The sequence below is a fragment of the Microtus ochrogaster genome, linkage group LG3, assembly GCF_000317375.1.
Source record: "Microtus ochrogaster isolate Prairie Vole_2 linkage group LG3, MicOch1.0, whole genome shotgun sequence".
Taxonomy (NCBI): domain Eukaryota; kingdom Metazoa; phylum Chordata; class Mammalia; order Rodentia; family Cricetidae; genus Microtus; species Microtus ochrogaster.
In genome coordinates, this window is record NC_022029.1 from 36,926,065 (window position 1) to 36,943,207 (window position 17,143).

A 17,143-nucleotide genomic window follows, 5' to 3' on the forward strand; every position below is an offset into this window, starting at 1 on the left:
GAACTCACAGAGATCCACCTGCCTCTGTCTCCTGAGTGCTGGGATCAAAGACGTACAACCACCACTGCCCTACTTGTCTTGATTTTTGAAGCAGGGCTTCTATAGCCCAGGCTGACCTTGAATGCTTAATCCTTCTGCCTCAGCCTCCTGAATCTTGAAATTATGTGCAAGTACCCCAGTACCCAGCAGCCTCCACCCCGTTCACCCTGAAAAAAGACAACTCTTAAGGAGCCAAACTGTTTATGGAAGCTAATGAGCCCCACCATGAGTTTGTGTGGTCGTTACTGCTGGCCTAAATGATTAGTTCACAATACAACTCTGAAGCGGGGAGCTAGAAACAAAAGATATTTTGTGATTTGAAAGCTGTTTGCATATTTCAAAAAGTTAGGACTGGCCTTCCAGCCTTGGGCTCTTTACTAAACAGTGTTGCAGTGGTCACATTCCTGCAGTGACCCAATGGGGTGACACATAAAGCATTCCTGAAGACTCAGAACACTCAGGAAGAGTTCTGTGGTAAGCCAGTCTGATGATGTCCCCTTCCTACCGGATGCTGCAGAGTCCCTGCTACACAGGTGTGCAGTGCCCCTCTCTGTAGAGAGAGAACCCCTCCTCTGTCTCAGGTTGTTTGGCCCTCACAGAGGCTGCAGGACTACTCTGGTAGAAAGCTCACTCTGAGGCACACCAAGTGACAGCTGTACAGACTTCCACGCCTTGCAGCCTGCCCAGCTGCAGGCAGTCCAGGAATAGAGCTGGAAGAACATGCCGGAAGGATGCTGGCAAATCAATGGTGTGGTTCTGTTTGGTAAAACTAACCCAGATTTACCTGGTTACCAAATTACCAGGTTACCAAAATGTAGCAAGGACTAGATCTGAAAAGAGGTTGGCATCCAGTGTGGCTCTGAACGGTGTGATCCTGGCCTCTCTCGGAGTCCGTTTTTCCATCTCTAACAGGATTTGGTGTTAGGTGAGCTCAGATCATCCCTAGCTCGAGATTTCAGTAAACCAGGAGCCACGTGACCTGTTAGCAGAGCCTGTCCTGCTAACAATAAAGAGTGGCCTTGGGCTGGAGAAGAGCAGTTCTCGCCCAAGGAGCCAGAGCAGGCTGGAGGACTTCAAAGGCAGGCGCCTGTTTGGACAGCTTACACATTTGGGAATCTGTCTTGTTCTGGTGACGTCCTGAAGGTCATATTTATAGATGCATTTTTGTCAATGATAGATCTCTGTCATGAGTCTAGTTGAGAAAGACCAGTACTTTTCAAAGATGTCACACTCATTCAGGCTGCACTCATCTTTAAAACACACAAAGACATTTCTGGTGGGATCTGGTTTGATTATTTGGGAATGTATTTGATTTTTTTCCCCCTTCATTTAATTTTTGTCTAGGGTCAGTTCAGGCTGAAAACATTTGGTTTTTTGTTGTTGTTGTTGTTTTTCTTTTTTTTTTTTTATCCCAGCAGGAGTGGAGGCCATACACTTTTGGGGTGGTCAGCTGTTCACAAGGCAGATACTCCCCTTGTCCAGGTGGCTTCTATTCTCATCTGAAGAAATGGGAGGGGCAGCCAACTCTAAATTCCTATAATTATCATTCTTTTTCCTTTTCCAGGGCATGTCATAGTATCCTGGGCTTTTTTCTGTGTGGTACTCACTGCATTTCGAATGATCTTTTAAAAATATTCATTTATTTTTGAGAGAGGGTCTTGTGTATCCCAGGCTGGCTTAGAACTAACTCACAGGCCCCGTTCCTCTACTCCCTGAGTACTGAGATTGTGAGAAGGAACAGTCGTAGCAATAATTCATTAATTCCTATGATGCTTACCTAATTAAGCTGTCTGGAGGCAGAGCCTGAGCCTGCTTTATCTAAGCATTCTCATTTCCCCAGTGAAGCTATCAAGTGGATAGTTTAATCCCAGCCATACCATCCAACTCTTCCTCTAGTGTCTTGTCAATTGTTAAGAAGTTATTATCACTTGCCTGGCTTATTAAAGTCATTTTTTCTTGGCTATAGAACATTCAAATTCAAGGGGAAGTGGCCTGGTGGCCCATGTGGCGGCCGTGCCTTCTGAGGATGCTATGGACCTGGGGAACCTGCACCAGAACATTTCTGGAGAACAGCTGAGAGGCAGTAACCTCCACTGAGGCTTCTTTTGCCCTGGGGACTGGGATGCCCAGCTGTCCACCGAGAGCACCGGCTGCTTGGAGTTCCTGGCACTGTCACAGGCCGCGCCACCGCCTGTGAACCTTTTACCCGAGACAGCACCCACTTCTCCTTCTCAGCACGTGTGTGTCATTGCTGTGGCCTCCTTTTCCAGAGCAGCACCTGGAACTGCGCAGGTTTTCCTGGCTGATAGCTGTGGATGACTATGTGAGGAGCCAGCCTTGGGCTAGGTGACTGTACTCAGACTGTACAAGCTGAGCCACTGGGGTCTCTCTAGGAGGTCATAGCACCAAACTAGGCATGGTTTCAGATGTCTTTGGAGTAAAATGTCTTCTGGTCATGCCGAGCTGGGTTTTGATGGGAAGCTTGGTCATGCTGGTGGCTTTTCTTCTAGATTCTTCATGAAGGACCCCTTAACCCGGTGGCTCACCTGGGAGGAGGAGATTGCTGCCACCAGCCTGGTGGGACACATCAGGTCTCAGCTGCTGTGTGTGGAATCAAAACAGGGATTGTTTCATGTTCAGTTTTGTCTTGAGTGGAAAGTTTTACTTTTAGAGCCGCACCACTTGGAAGACTTTACACTTTAGTTAAAACAATCAGTTAGGTGACCAGCTTCTAAAGTTTAAAAGAAATAAAATTGGAAGAAACTTGTGTAACAGCTATTCTTGGTTGTCATGGTGACTATATCTGGAATTAAAGCCAAAGCAGCTGCCTATCCTATGGATTGGGGTTCATTGCTCACCAACCCTTTGCCAGGTGTTCATCCTGGCACCGTGTATTTCAGGTTTACAGAGGAGGAGCTCAGATCTTAAGAGGAAACCACGGGCATTGATTAGCACCATGATACCAAGAATGGGGGCAGACACGGTGTGAACTGGTAGAAAGTCTTGTGATGGGCCCTGGCATCTAGAACACCATAGAACATGGGGTCTCCAGATGGGGTGCAGCGGAACAGGCTATGGAAAAGTCTCGGGCTGCTTGGGATCTGTGCAATAAACCCCCAAGGGCTTTAGCTTTTTCAGCCAGCACCTCCAAATGTCAGCTCACAAGTAAGCTTGTGGTAAGCTAATGCCCAGGTCTGTTTTTATAAGAGCTGCCAGCCACATCCTGCCTCTTTCTGCACTGACGTGATTATGTAATTAGCTTTAACCCAAATGCAGGACTTCCTACTTATTCATTTGATTCCTGTTGACTTCATCCTGCCCTACTCGAGTCTTCTAAGGTAATTTTATACCCAGTCTGCCATCGGCACATGGAGGGATCCTTGTGGGTCCCATGTTGTCTAGAGATGGATGCAGCTGCTATGTCCTTCAAGGCATCCATCCTATCATTGCCAAAATCAGTTTCATATGTACACTACCCCCTAGCAGCTCTCACCAGAGAAGCAAAGAAACGGGGTTCTGCGTGAACTTGCCAGTGCCTGCTTAGCTGTTTCTCAATTTCACCAAAAATAGATGCAACAGTCAACAAGGAGTCTCATCATCCCTTTTGTGAAAACAATTTGACTCTGTGTTTTTAACCGCTAGCTATAGTTTTTCAAAGGCTCTTTAAGTGACCAGATGGAGACAGGTATTTTCTAGGCCTTAGGACACTCCGTCCTCCTTAAATCCTGGGAATCTGCTCTCACACCAAGTGGAGTCCTTTCCTATGGCCATCGCCTGCTCCTCCTTGGGCTCCCCTTTGCTATAGAATGCCTGTTGTAGTTTGCTGAGAGTGTTTCTCATATGCTATTAGGCCACCTAAGCCAAGTTCTCCCGAACTCATTTCCTTCTAAGAGGAAGGAGTAACAAGGTGGGCTCATCGTTTCAACAGGGTCTCACTCTTGGACCTGAGTGTAACTGCAAGATTTGAATGGTCCAAGATAGTCTTGTTCACACTTGTTCTCACTCTGCAGTCATGGGTAGAAGCCATTTATTTCCCCTTTAAACATCACTTTCACAAATATACGCTCTCTTTTGCACCTTCTATGAGTAAGATAGTTTGTTCTCGTGGCTGGCAGCCTAATGGGGGTGTTGGACAAGGAAGCCTAACTACAGTACAGTGTGGTAGTTGGTGACGTCAAATACCGACATGGTCATGGGCTAACCTATCTCCAGACTGTAAGGGTGGGCCTGGCCCTAAAGGGTTTTAAGATGTTGGGGGGATTCTAGGATAAGATAGGAGGCAAATGCACAACAGAGTGGTTGTGGGGCGAGTGAGGAGAGAGACCCGCAGGTAGGACTTGGGACTTGGCAGGAGGCTGTGGCTGGGGAGAAGTTAAACAACAGCTGGGTTTTGGCATTTACAAAGAGAAGAAAGTGCAGGAGGCCCTGACCATGGGCAGACAGAGGGAGGAAAGATGGAGTTTCCCAGGAAAGCAAAGTGGGGAACCCCAAAATGCAGGAGAGAAATCTAGAGCTTCCTAAATTCTCTGAAAAAAACCACTGTTTTGCACAGTGAGATCTGTTCTCGGACCCCACACATTAAGTTCAACAGTGTACAACCCCCAGACCTATCAGGAGCCAATTCGGTGAGAAAACAAAACATCAACTATGTGTTTCGTTGCTATGGCAATGTTTCTAAGAGCTTACTTTAGATTTCTTTACCTACACAGCAGCCCTGGTCCATAGATGACTCTAAGTGGTTCTGGTCTAGGCTTATTTAGGTATGTGTGAGCTGAAGTTTTACTCTGAAAGTTACCATCAGAAGTGGTAGTTGAGGCCATGTGCAGGGCGTCATTGAGGAGCTAGGATGGACAACAGTCCCCTCGTCCTGGAGAGATCCAGGCTTCTAAAGCCAGGGCTCAGACCCTTTCAGTAAGGGGTCACTTGACAGTTCATGCTTTGAGGGCCACCTGCATTCTTTGCCCAGCTGTCATTGCTGACCTTGTAGGACAGTGGCAATTCTGCTGTGGTCTCCCAGCTTCAGTTCTATTGGGGCTCAAGGCCTGATAGTTATTTCTCTGAGGGCCTATTCTAGGAAATAGAGGGCATTCAGCAGCATTCTTGTCTTTTGTCCATGAGGTTCCACTAACTAATCCCTTCCACCTAGGGCTGCAGTATCAAAAATGTCTGCAGATGTTCATTACATGTTACTTGCTGGGGTGCAAAACTGCCGCCCGCAGAGAAGGGCTGATCTGAGGAGGCGCAAACACAAATGCCTGTTCTTGGGGTGTTCCAATAAAACTTTATTTACCAAAACAGGTAAGGGCCTAGATCTGGCTCGCCTATTGTGGGCTCTTGACATAATAAATAGATGGGCAGAAAGAAAATAAGAGCTTAGACAGTAAAAACTGAGGGGCCTCTGTTAGTGGCCAGCATATTAAAAGACTCAACCGTAGCTCTCGTTTCCAGCACCATGGCTCACCTTACTCTTGAGATAGGCCTAAAAACCACAAAGCCAGAAAACAGGAAAATAACAAATGACATAAGTTCTACACAATACCTAAGAATGCCTCCAGGACACACAGCAGTGGAGCAGGATTACGTGAGGTGAGTTTGGGAAAACTTCCTCCAGGAAGGAAGTGACTGGGAAGCAGAGGATGTTGTGGGTAGTGTTTGATGGTGAGAAGGTGCAGAGGACATTCCTAGGAACACAGAATCCTTGGTCTCAGAAAGTGGGGAGGGGAGCAAAGTGTGAGCAGTGACGGAAGAAGCCATTGTCCCCTTGCAGTTGAGCCCCAAGACTGCGCGCTGTCACGTGCATGTGCTTCCTCTGGAAAAAGAATTAACAGCATTGGATATTTTCTAAGAACAGGATGTTTGTTTTCTTTCCTTGAGGCTCAGAGGTTTTTTTGTTGCTTTAAATTTTTAATCTTTTGACCTTAACCACAAAGTCAAATTCCTTTTGAGATTATTTTTCATAATAGCAAAAATACTAAGAAGTTGTAGCCAGCTAGAGCTACCAGGGCAAGTGCGCAGGCCTTTTCCACGCATTCTGGGAGCCTGGCAAGGTCAGGTTCGTGTCTTCTGATCGTTGCTGCTGTGATCTCAAGGCATCCTTCCTTCTGGTGCTGCTGGACTTGGGGGAGAGATAGTTTCAATTGATAGGTGTCATATCAAATCAACAGTCCAGAGGTGGAAGAAATTCTGGCTCCTGCTGATTGACCCGAAACATGGACTTAATTCAAGACTGTTTCCTAGATGGGGTGGTCTAAGTATTCCATGAGCTACAACCTGCCTGGGCCACAGCAAGCGCTTGTCTGTCTGTTCGCTATTACGTCTAGATTCTTTAGAGAGCCAGGCATTTCACATTTGCCTCATCTTCAGAGTAATTTGCACTGTGGGTTGATTTCTTGGAGCCAATCAACCTCTCTCTTGTGATGGCAAAATCAAATTGGTTATGGATTGATTATTTGCAAATTTGGAGTTTACTGTGTGCTGTGTGACTGTTGTAGGAGACAGGATAATAAATAAGACCCAGTTTGTGCTTGTAGAGGAGCTTTCAGCCTAGAGAGCGTGCACGCCTTCATTCAAATATGTGCATACAGTAAGGTGTGTAAGTAACCTAGGGCAGTCTTCTGTAGACAGGGTTGACAGTGGAGTGGCCACATATCCAGGGAGGATGTGATTCAGAGACGCCTGTTATAACCCATCAGGGAGCGTGTGTGACTATAGACAGCCCCAACAACTTAGGAGGATAGCCTGGAAATTCCTATTGTGGCCTCCAAACGAGTTTTCAGAATGCACAACTTGAGGATGTAGCATAACAGCAAAGCTTTGCCTCTCTCTAGTGCCCTGAAGTGTCCACAGTCTGAATTCCTAGTCACCTGGCAACCTACTTTGCATCATTTCTGGTACTACTGTCAGAACTGGAGTCTGGCACAGGCAACTGACAATGTAAATGCTAGCAGGGTTTGGTGCCTAGGCAGTCTTGGGAGATCATGGCTTTGGGGCAAAGGTGGTAAGGACTGAACAGTGCTGAAAACAAAAGGGTCAATTCTTTCAGTATTGATACTGTCCTTGTATCATCACGGACCAAGTTGGATCCAGTAGTTATGGAGCATGTGAGCAACTCATAGTAACGGCCTTGTTGGATTCCTACTTGTCAAACTAGAGTGCCTTCTGGCTGCTCCTGGCCAGCACTGAGGCTAAATCCCTGTAAAATCAGTCATGCAAAATGAACCAGGCATGAGAGAACTTGCCCTCAGCTTGCCTTGTTATAATTCTCAGGAATCAATGCCCATATAGGCTGCCCTTGTAACTTACTTTTTATAAGGAAAAGACGCCCTAATGGGCTCTCTTCACAAGTGTTAGTACCTTGGGAGGTGGGCGTCCTGTCATTTAGTTTTGCTTTAAAAAAAAAAAAACCTTTCAAATAGTGCAATTAAGTCCTGTAAATGTAAGGAGTGTACGTAAATTAGCAGTGAGTCTCCCACGTGGTTTTTGTGGGTCCCCGTATAATTGGGGTTGTAAAAGGAAAGTAAATATAAGCTGTTGTTTAATCATAAGTGAGAAGCCCATTTATAAATAATTGAAGGTGGCTGTCTCAGACTTTCTGAGTGGTCCATAAAATACAGCCTCCTCAGTCTGGCAAGGGTGTGCAGGGCAGAGCTCAGCAGCTAGGAACTTGGGGCTCACAGAAGCTCACAGTCTTGCAATATGCTGGTGTGTCCTCAGTTTAGGAACCATGGGTAGGAGATAAGACTCTAAAGATAGAAAAGGCATCTAATCTTCTGGTGGGTGGGGTAGAACAGACCGGAACTATGAAAGGCATGCCCTTTAGGGTGCTGGCGCGGAGTTCTCTGGGCTTGGATTATTTTCCCCTTTAAGTTCAGTGTTGAATGTCTAATGCCAAAATTCTTTGTGAATTTTGAAATTCTTTCCTGGGAGAAACCCCCTGCTGAGGTTCGCAAAAGGACTGGCCTGAGGAGCCCCTTTGTAGTAAGGCTTGGGTTTCCCCAATACCAAAGGTTGGCTAGTCATTAGCAATTGAAAAACTCGCTGTGTTAGCACAGAAAGCCTTTTCAGGGGCACGTCTGTGGGCCTGTTTATGGGGAGTGTGAAATGGAACCGTGGGGAAATTAGTGAGTGTGTTCCCCGGTGGGAGGGTTAACACTGTACTGGCTCCTTGGGGGAGGCTCTGGGTGCAGACTCCTCCCCCTGTGAGGTCCTTGTTCTTTAGAGTATACATTGTCCACTCTCCACCCCCTCTGGCAGCCCCTTGGGTTCCTCCCTAGAGAGGTCAAGACTGTGTCCTGGTATTTTCTGCTTAGTTGTTCTAGAGCCCTCTTTGAAGAAGTTAATCTCTTTTTCATTACAAATGAAACAAAGCCTTCAGATCACTGAAAATTAGTGTTTCCTTAGTTTTCTTTCAGCTGTTAGAGTTCTGTCACCTTCCTCTGCTCAGCTCCAGTTCCCTCCTCAGGACATGCAGAAACATGTTCCAGGTAGCCCTTATGCTTCTGAAGAGTCGAGCCCAGAGACCAGGGCTGTTCGGGAGTTTGGAGCGCAATGGCGGGACAGAGGAATTACCACCTTCTCCTCCCAGTTGGTGGCAGGGAGATTTATGCAGAAGATGCTCCGGTTGGGAATAAGGTGGAGGGCGGTTATCCCATCATTCTTCCTAAAATTGTTGGTTTAGACAGGAAAGAGTAACTATGTTTTTGCTTTTTAACGTGCGGATAGTGGTGCTGTTGCTGGGTACCAAGAGAGGGCTCGTGGTCACTTTTGCTGGGGCAAAAGGGCAAAAGGGAGATACCATCAGAATTTGGGCATGGGATATGGCTTGGTGATTAGTGCCTGGACATATGCCTAGACCCTGGGCCCCATACCCAGTACACGTGGGGAAAAAGTTGGGATGCCCTTGAATGATGTGTAATGAAGTCAGAAAGGGCGTTTGAATTCCAACTCATGTCCTACAAGGAAAGGAAAAGAGCAAGTCCCTCAGGAACCTCAGGAAGACACCCTCTGCTCACACAACCTGCCCTTTGTTTTCTGGGGTGTGTTTTGAATTAACATTGTAACCTGTTTTGAAGGATGCAGGACATTTTTTTGTGTCCTTTCTCCCAACTAAGGATGAATCTAAAAATAATTAGTAGACAAACCAAGCATTCCTTTCTTAAAATAAATGGATTTCCCCCACTAAAATTTCAACTTCTTTGTTCTTTCCAGCACCTAGTAAGTTGACAGTACTCTCAATCCTGAGTAATTCAGGAACTGATTTCTCAGTCAGTAATTTGTTTTTTTATAACCCTTGCCCCACACACCCTTGCTATCTGCTTACTTATTTGGTATGTGTATTAGTCAGGGTTCTCTAGAGTCAAAGAACTTATGAAATGACTCTCTCTCTCTCTCTTTCATTATACATAAGGGGAATTTATTGGGCTGACTTCCAGGCTGCAGCCCAGCTAATACAACAGTGGCTAGCTGTGAATGGAAAGTCCGAGAATCTAGTAGCTGCTCAATCTCACCAGGCTGGGTGTCTCAGCTGGTCTTCCGCATATTCTGGAAACCCGAAGAGGTAGGCTCCAGTGCCAGTGAAGAAATGTGTGTGCTCTCAAGGTGAGGGTAAGCAAGCAATGAACAAAGGCTTCCTTCTTCTATGTCCTTATACAGTCTTCCAGCAGAAGGCATGGCCCATATTAAAAGTGTGTCTTCCTTCCTCAAGATCTAGATCAAACATGTGTCTTCCTACCTCAAAAGTCTGAACTACATGTAGATTCAACACTTCAAACAGAAAATCTCTCACAGATGTGCACACCATTTCTACTTCATTCTAGATGTAGTCAAGTTGACAACCAAGAACAGCCATCACAGTATGGGTAGCATTATTTTGTTTGCTGAAAGAATGACAGAGGAAATAGGTGATAAAGATTATTGACCTAGCGGGGAAGCGAGCTGATAGGTGCCTCCTGCCTGCAATTGACCTAGTGGGAAGTGAGCTGATAGGTGCCTCCTGCCTGCAATCTCAACGCATGGCAGGCCTCCAGGCAAGAGTTGAATTACATAGTGAGTTCTAGGATTGCTTGGGCTACAGAGTGAGACACTATTTCCAAGAAATTGGATAAAATGAAAGAAAACAAAGCTGGACATAGTGATACATATATGTGACCCCAACAGAATGGAAGCTAAAACAGAGGTTTGGTTATGAAACCTTCTTATCCTGCCTCCCCCCCCCAAAAAAAAAAATTAGCCGTGAAGAAATGCTTCAGTTTTTTCCATAATCAAATTGTTACTGCTGTGCTTTTTTTTTTTTTAAAAAAAAAAAGCATTGTCTGCCATATATGCCTAAGGTAGTCACAAGTACATACATAGAATTACCTAGACTCATACAGGAATGGCAACCCTGCCGTCTGCCTTCCCTATCAGAGGTATGCCTGTACTATCCCCTACGGTCTTATTCTGGGTCTTGACATCTGTCTTAGAGTTTCTGTTGCTCTAAGGAGACACCATGACAACAGGAACTCTTATAAAGGAAAACATTTAATTGGGGTGACTTACAGTTTCAGAGGTTGAGATCATTATCATCATGGTGGGGCATGGTGGCATGGAGGCAGACATGGAAAGCAATAGGAAGTAAACTGAGACACTGTGTACTTGAGCATAGAAGACCTCAAAGCCCACCCCCACAGTAACACATTCCTTCCAACAAAGTCATGCTTCCTAATAGTGGCACTCACGATAAGCTTACAAGGGCCAATTACATCCAAACTATCACAATGAAGACAAAAAGCACTAGCTGATAAGCAGGGATCGGAGGATTTATGGATCGCAGGAGAGGACACAAGAGAAAGGACTGGACCAGAGCTACTGGGTGCTGCCTAACACTGTACTCTTTTAAATGGGAGAGTTGGTGTTTCTGTCCGACATCCCCCGTTTAATCAAAACACCCTTCATTGTATTTGACAGCGGTTAGGCCTGGCACATGGTGTCTGGCATCTTACTCTCTGCGCGTCTGTAGACTTGTCACAGCCCCCTCCTTGTCCCAGTCCTCCCCTGCCCCACCCCCGTTATCTCTGGTCTCTTTTTGTCTTCATGCCACCAACATAAACCCCAGCATTTACCAATCCAAGGGAACCTCTGACAAAGGCCACAATGTCTGTAGCCAGGCAGGGACTGCTTTAAGAGGCCCAACCAGGAAGCCTTCCTTGGTACTGAACACCCCTCCCTCAGAGAAGAGCAAGTACTTCTCTGTCTCCTCCCCACCGTGCCCTACCCTTGTTCACTTGCAGAATGGCCGTGTGTGACCCTGTCAGAGGCAGAGAACTGATCTCTGGTGTTCTGGAATGCCCTGCCCTAGGTACTTCTTGGCCTTCCATAACCTGAGCAGACCTAAGGCAGGCATCAGTGATGAACTGCAAATCTTTTCCCTGTCAGCTGCCATCCTGGCCTCGCGTGCTGATAACACTGCCCCAGGGAGGGTTCTTCCCTGGGATTGCCTACCACTTTCTGGGGCAGGACTGTGTCACGGAGGCCCTAGATTGGGGCTTTGGGCTGTGTACCTATCAGGTCTTCCCAGGGTTCAGCTTTTTGTGTTCGTAGGTGTTGTGAGCTAGGGCCTCAAGTGCAGCTCAGAATGGTTTTGAACTGGTCCAGGATGACCTTGAAGTCACGCCCCTCCTGCCTCCTTCGGCTAGTGCTGACGTCACAGGCATTTACCACCACACCCTCTATGTAAGGGTTCACCTTTGATATTGAGACAAGACCCAAAGCAGCGCTGAATAAGAACAGCAGGACCTGAGTCCTCCGCTGTTTGGTAGCTCTGTGGTCAGCAAACTCTTGGCAAGAGCAAACCTGTTGCCTCCTCCTCACACAGAGCCAAGTGGGGCTGGGTCTCTTCTACTTCTCTGCCTTCTCAGGCCTGGGAGGCTGGACAGCATGCCAGTGCTTGCCGGATAAGCTGATTCCCAGACAGAGTAAGCTGTTAACCTTTGCCAGTGGGTGGTGGAGCCCAGCCCTTGTCACCTGTCACTGATAAGTGAATTTAAAACTCTTGCTGAAAGGAGAGAAATATGGAACAGATGTAGAGGGCCTCCAGCTGCTACCAAGCAAATGTGACTGTCTTCAAGCCACCGTCTGACCCAGCCCTAGGAGGATTGATCATCAGTCTCGGTGCCAGGGGACGGGGAGGGGAAGCAGGGTGAGAGAAGGCAATTTTAGCTTCTGGGGTAGGTGGGATGGAGGGGCATCTTCAAAACGTAGGTTTCACATTAGCAAGGAAGGGGCTGACATGCCTGGACCCTCTTTCAAACCACTCTTCCCTGCCATACTGGTTTGAACAATTTACCTGCCTTGGTATCCACTTACTTTAAGTCATGGTTTCTGTGGGTGTCGGGGTAGGGTTTTGAGCCCAGGCCTCACTGGGATGTGACCAAGTTCTGGGCCAGAGTTCTGTGTCTCATCAGAGGCTTGCTGGGGTAAATAGATTTCTACGTCCAAACCAGCAAGGGAGCTTGGCCCAGTGTGTGGGCGTATGTGAGCACCCCTACCCTCGCTAGTTTTGTTCTCACTCTCTTCCCGCCCCACCCCTCCTTTACTCTCTTCTTCTTTCCCCTTCCCACTCTTCAGCTCAGAAGGGATCTTCTGTAATGTTACCTAACCAGGGAGTGCCCGCTGCCATAGTTCTTTGGATAGAAGCAGACCACCATTGGACCTGTGAAGGCATTAACACCAGGAAGCAGCATTGGAATGCTGCCCCCCCCCCGTGTGTGTGTGTGTGTGTGTGTGTGTGTGTGTGTGTGTGTGTGTGTGTCTCGTACTCACTTTATAGTGATGCTCCCGAGGAACCTCAGGGGCAGCTCGACTTAATATTAATGGTCGCAGTGTGCTTCCTTTGAAATGAACCAGTTCTTTCTCTTTCATCCCAGGATACTATCAAATCCTGGAGTCCTTGGGGCTCAGCATTCTGTGACATCCCCCTAGACCAACAATGTGTTTGTACCCCTGCCCTTACCCTTAGTCTCGTCTCCCCATTTCTAAGAATGCATTCAAGTGAGGTTTTCTTGAACCATTATATAATAGTCACTGTCGATTATTAAATGATCATTTCCAGCTTCCTTCCTTTTAGTCAGTTAATTTCATTTGTGTGCAGAATTCAGCAACACATCGCTGTCAGTCTTGTTAATATGCATGCAGAGTAAAGAAAATAACAATTTTAGAACGGACCCAGGCGCTCCTGTGTTGATGGCAGTTTTTTGTTGCTTTGCTTAGTATTCTTGTGTGTGTGTGAGTGCTCTCATGTATGTACGTGAGCGCGCATGTGTGCATGTGTGCCACCACATGCATGCCTACTACCATGGAGATCAGAAGACATTAGCTCTCCTGGAAGTGGGGTTATAGACAGGTTTGAGCCTCCCTGTGGGTGCTAGGATCTGAACCCAGATCTCCTAAAAGAACAGCAAGCTCTTTTAACTGCTGACCCATGTCTCTAGTCCCTTACAGCAGTGTTTAGAAGAAAGAGAAACTGCCATCTTAGAACCATGGCCATGTTTAAAAAGTACTGATGTTTTAAGTTTAGGTGCTAAGTACCCCTTTCCTGTTTTCCCCTGAGCTAAGAGCAACATTAGCGACTCCTTCCTGGGAGTAATGTTCTTATCACAGTTGGGGGAGCAAAGAAGTTGGCTCTAGATGCAAAGTGGCCTTGCCGTTATCTCTGGGCACTGGGATAAAAAATTCCTGAGGAATGGCAGGCCTGAGTGGACCCTAAAGGATGGGTGATCCCAACCTGCTTTGGTTTCTTTTCCAGGCTTCTCTGTGCTGTGGAAGGAACTGGATGATGTAACCAGCTCTACAGGAAGACACACATGGTTTTACACTGAGCAAGAGCTCTCAGACCCTGTTCAGAGTCACTTGAGGAAAAAATAATGTGACGGTTGTCATCAGAAAGGCTTTTCTGAAGTGGGGGATACCCGTGAAAAAGATCGCCTCTCCCCATCTGCGAAGTGGACTTTCTTAGACTCCAAAATGCCAGCCAAGACCCCAATTTACCTGAAAGCGGCGAACAACAAGAAGGGAAAGAAATTTAAACTGAGGGACATCCTGTCCCCTGATATGATCAGTCCTCCCTTGGGGGACTTCCGTCACACCATCCACATCGGCAAAGAGGGCCAGCATGATGTCTTTGGAGATATTTCCTTCCTTCAAGGGAACTATGAGCTCTTGCCTGGAAACCAAGAAAAAGCACACTCCGGCCAGTTCCCTGGACATGACTTCTTCCGGGCCAACAGCACCTCAGACTCAATGTTCACAGAAACGCCCTCCCCAGTGCTCAAAAATGCCATCTCTCTGCCAACCATCGGAGGATCCCAGGCTCTCATGCTGCCCTTATTGTCACCAGTGACATTTAACTCCAAGCAGGAGTCCTTTGGGCGTCCTAAGTTGCCAAGGCTCAGGTGTGAGCCTGTCATGGAAGAGAAAGTTCAGGAGAAAAGTAGTCTGTTGGACAATGGGACAGTCCATCAGGCAGACACCTCGTGGGGCTCCAGTGGATCTGCGTCTCAGTCCAGCCAGGGCAGGGACAGCCACTCCTCCAGCCTGTCTGAACAGTACTCCGACTGGCCTGCGGAGGACATGTTTGAGCATCCTGCCTCCTGCGAGCTCATGAAGTCCAAGACTAAATCAGAGGACTCCCTCTCTGACCTGACAGGCTCCCTGCTCTCGCTGCAGCTGGATCTGGGGCCCTCACTTTTGGATGAGGTTCTGAATGTCATGGATAAAAATAAGTAACCTGGAGTCAGCTCTTTTCCTTTGGAGTAAGAGGTACCAAAATAAGCAGAAAACAAAAAACTCAGCTAACCACAACTGATGGAAAGAGCTGCCTGGCTGGGTTTTTGCAGCCGCGTGATGCATTTTCTAAAATAACGTTCCTGTTCCTACGAAATATTTTTTTAACCGCCTTGCCCTGTTTGCAAAAACAATTTTCAAAACAATAATTTTAAAAATTAAAAAAAAAAAAACCTGTCCTGGCAAAAAGAGAAAGGAAGTGAGTCAGAGCTCACTTTGAGCGGGCATTGCTGATGCTTGGCTCAATTTTGTTTGCAGGCACACGGAAACCCAAGCTGTTTGAAAGGGCTGGGCCATGGGTCTCTCCAAGGCGCTCTACAGCATGTTGTGAGAAGGAAATCAAAACTCGCTTCACACCTAAGCCTTCTTTTTTCCTAGACTCTTTTGTATATTGTATTCTTTGGGCTCACCATAGCAAATTCCCCAGTGTTAAGATTTTACTGTTTTCATATTCAAACAACCTTAAGGGACCGGGGTTTTTTTCTTGTGGTTCTTATATACCCCTGTATATTATTTCCATGTTCCAGAAGTTTGACTGTCAGCTACATGTTGGTAAAAACAAGCAAGGTGTTACTGTAACTAAGTTATTTTTAAAGTTGAAATATATTTTTATGTGCCTTTGGCTTTTTATTGCAGAGTCTACATTTTATAGATAATACATCAAGTGTTACTTGTCTTGTTTCCGTTGGGGCCTCCTTGCAAGCCCTGTTTGTGTATTTGGAAAAAACAAAAACAAAAAAAAAAAACAAACCTATTCATTACTATTATTATCAGCCCCCCCCCCTTGTTCATGTGTTATCATACTTCTAGTAGTGCCAGGAATGGTTTGTAAAGTGCGGGGGCACAGGGTGTCCACAATGCTTTTGCAGAGACTGGAGTTGGATATTAGGACAGCTCATACTCCCAATCCTAGGTACGTCATACCACACAATAAAGAGTAAATGCTAAAACGAACTTGCTCGTTTATAGTTATAAACAAGAACCAGAAAAGAAGATTCTGAAGACTAGCTAGTAATGTACCCAAGCCTTTAAAATATACTGAGATATGACTCCTAAGTGTCCTGCAGTTTTGAATTATTTTTATTATGATTTGATTCTAGAAATAGGAACACAAGAAATAAATATGTGAGGTCATTTCTGTTGTTTTATACAAACCTTAGTGCTGAGAGGGGTGGGTGTGGGGGGGCAGGGCTGAGACTGTAGGCCTTTGCCACAGACCCTGCTTATTAACCCCATCCTGTGCGTGTCTCCTTCCCACACCCACACAGCCTGTTCCTACAGACTCAGATGTCCTGAAGACAGCGGCTTGTCATGCTCTGTAAGTCCTGTGGACAGAGACCCAGCAAGGGGATTCCCCAGATGCCCTGAGGCCATTGGTTAAGGAACCAGAACAGAAAATTACACCCAGATTCCTATCTTTCTTCAGCTCTCCTCCCTACTCTGCTTGTCTGCCAAGGGTGGGTGCCAGCTCCAGCTCCTTGGTGTGTCCCGGAGACTCCTCCTCAGCAGCACCAGTGACTCCTTGGGGTTCAGAGTTCCTGCACCTGTATCATGTGGTGTGTAAAAATAGCCTTTGAACTTAGCAGACTCACTTTGGTGGCTAACCAATCAGAGGAGGAAGCAGTTTTCCCCTAGAGCCCCGAGTCTGTCCAACAATCCCCAAGTCTCTTCCCTTGGCCCCATGTCGTTCCTTTCTGTGGAATCCCACTCATTCATGGCTCAGAAAGCTCTTAGCCTCTCTAAATCTCACCAAGGAGGTGAAGTCCCATGAGCTCATTTGTTTGTGTGTTTTGTAGCCGGTGTCGGCCAAACTCTGTCAACACGTTCCCCATCGTAATTACTGATGGGATGCAGCCTCACTGTATTCGTTGTCTGCTGCACGATCTGAGGGACGGAGAGGACTATGCCCTCATCTTGGTTACCGCCTCTCAGGAGGGCAATGGTGGAGAATAGTCCCGGCAGGGTCTCATCTTCTAAATGGCCGAGCGTCCCTCATGTATTTACCCGTTTGGCTCTTTCCAAACCCAAATACACATTCTCCAAAATACACACGTTCTCTAGACCAAACAACTCAAATGCACGCACATGTTCCCGTGGGTGTGGTTGACGTAGCAACAAAGACCCTTCTCTTTCCAAGGAAACAAAGCTTCCTCTCACAGCTTTCCGATGGCCTGGTCCATTCCCCAGGGAGCAGGCACCTTGGTTAGGTTCTGTCCTACGGGCACTTCAGACTCAGGCCTGCTGAGAGCCGATTCCATGTTCTCAAGCTGTGTCTCCCACTGAAAAC

The 17,143-nt window shown here is 46.8% G+C and overlaps 1 protein-coding gene across 1 annotated transcript in view; it reads left to right on the forward strand.

Moving 5' to 3' along the window:
• The window catches only part of Cdc42ep3 (CDC42 effector protein 3), a 20,740-nt gene extending 4,831 nt beyond the window's left edge, over positions 1–15,909 (forward strand). The window contains exon 2 of the mRNA XM_005360770.2: positions 13,820–15,909. Coding sequence (XP_005360827.1) covers positions 14,038–14,799 — 762 coding nt within the window. The 5' untranslated portion in view covers positions 13,820–14,037 and the 3' untranslated portion in view covers positions 14,800–15,909. The remainder of the gene's footprint in view (positions 1–13,819) is intronic.
• The last annotated feature ends 1,234 nt before the right edge of the window (positions 15,910–17,143 follow it).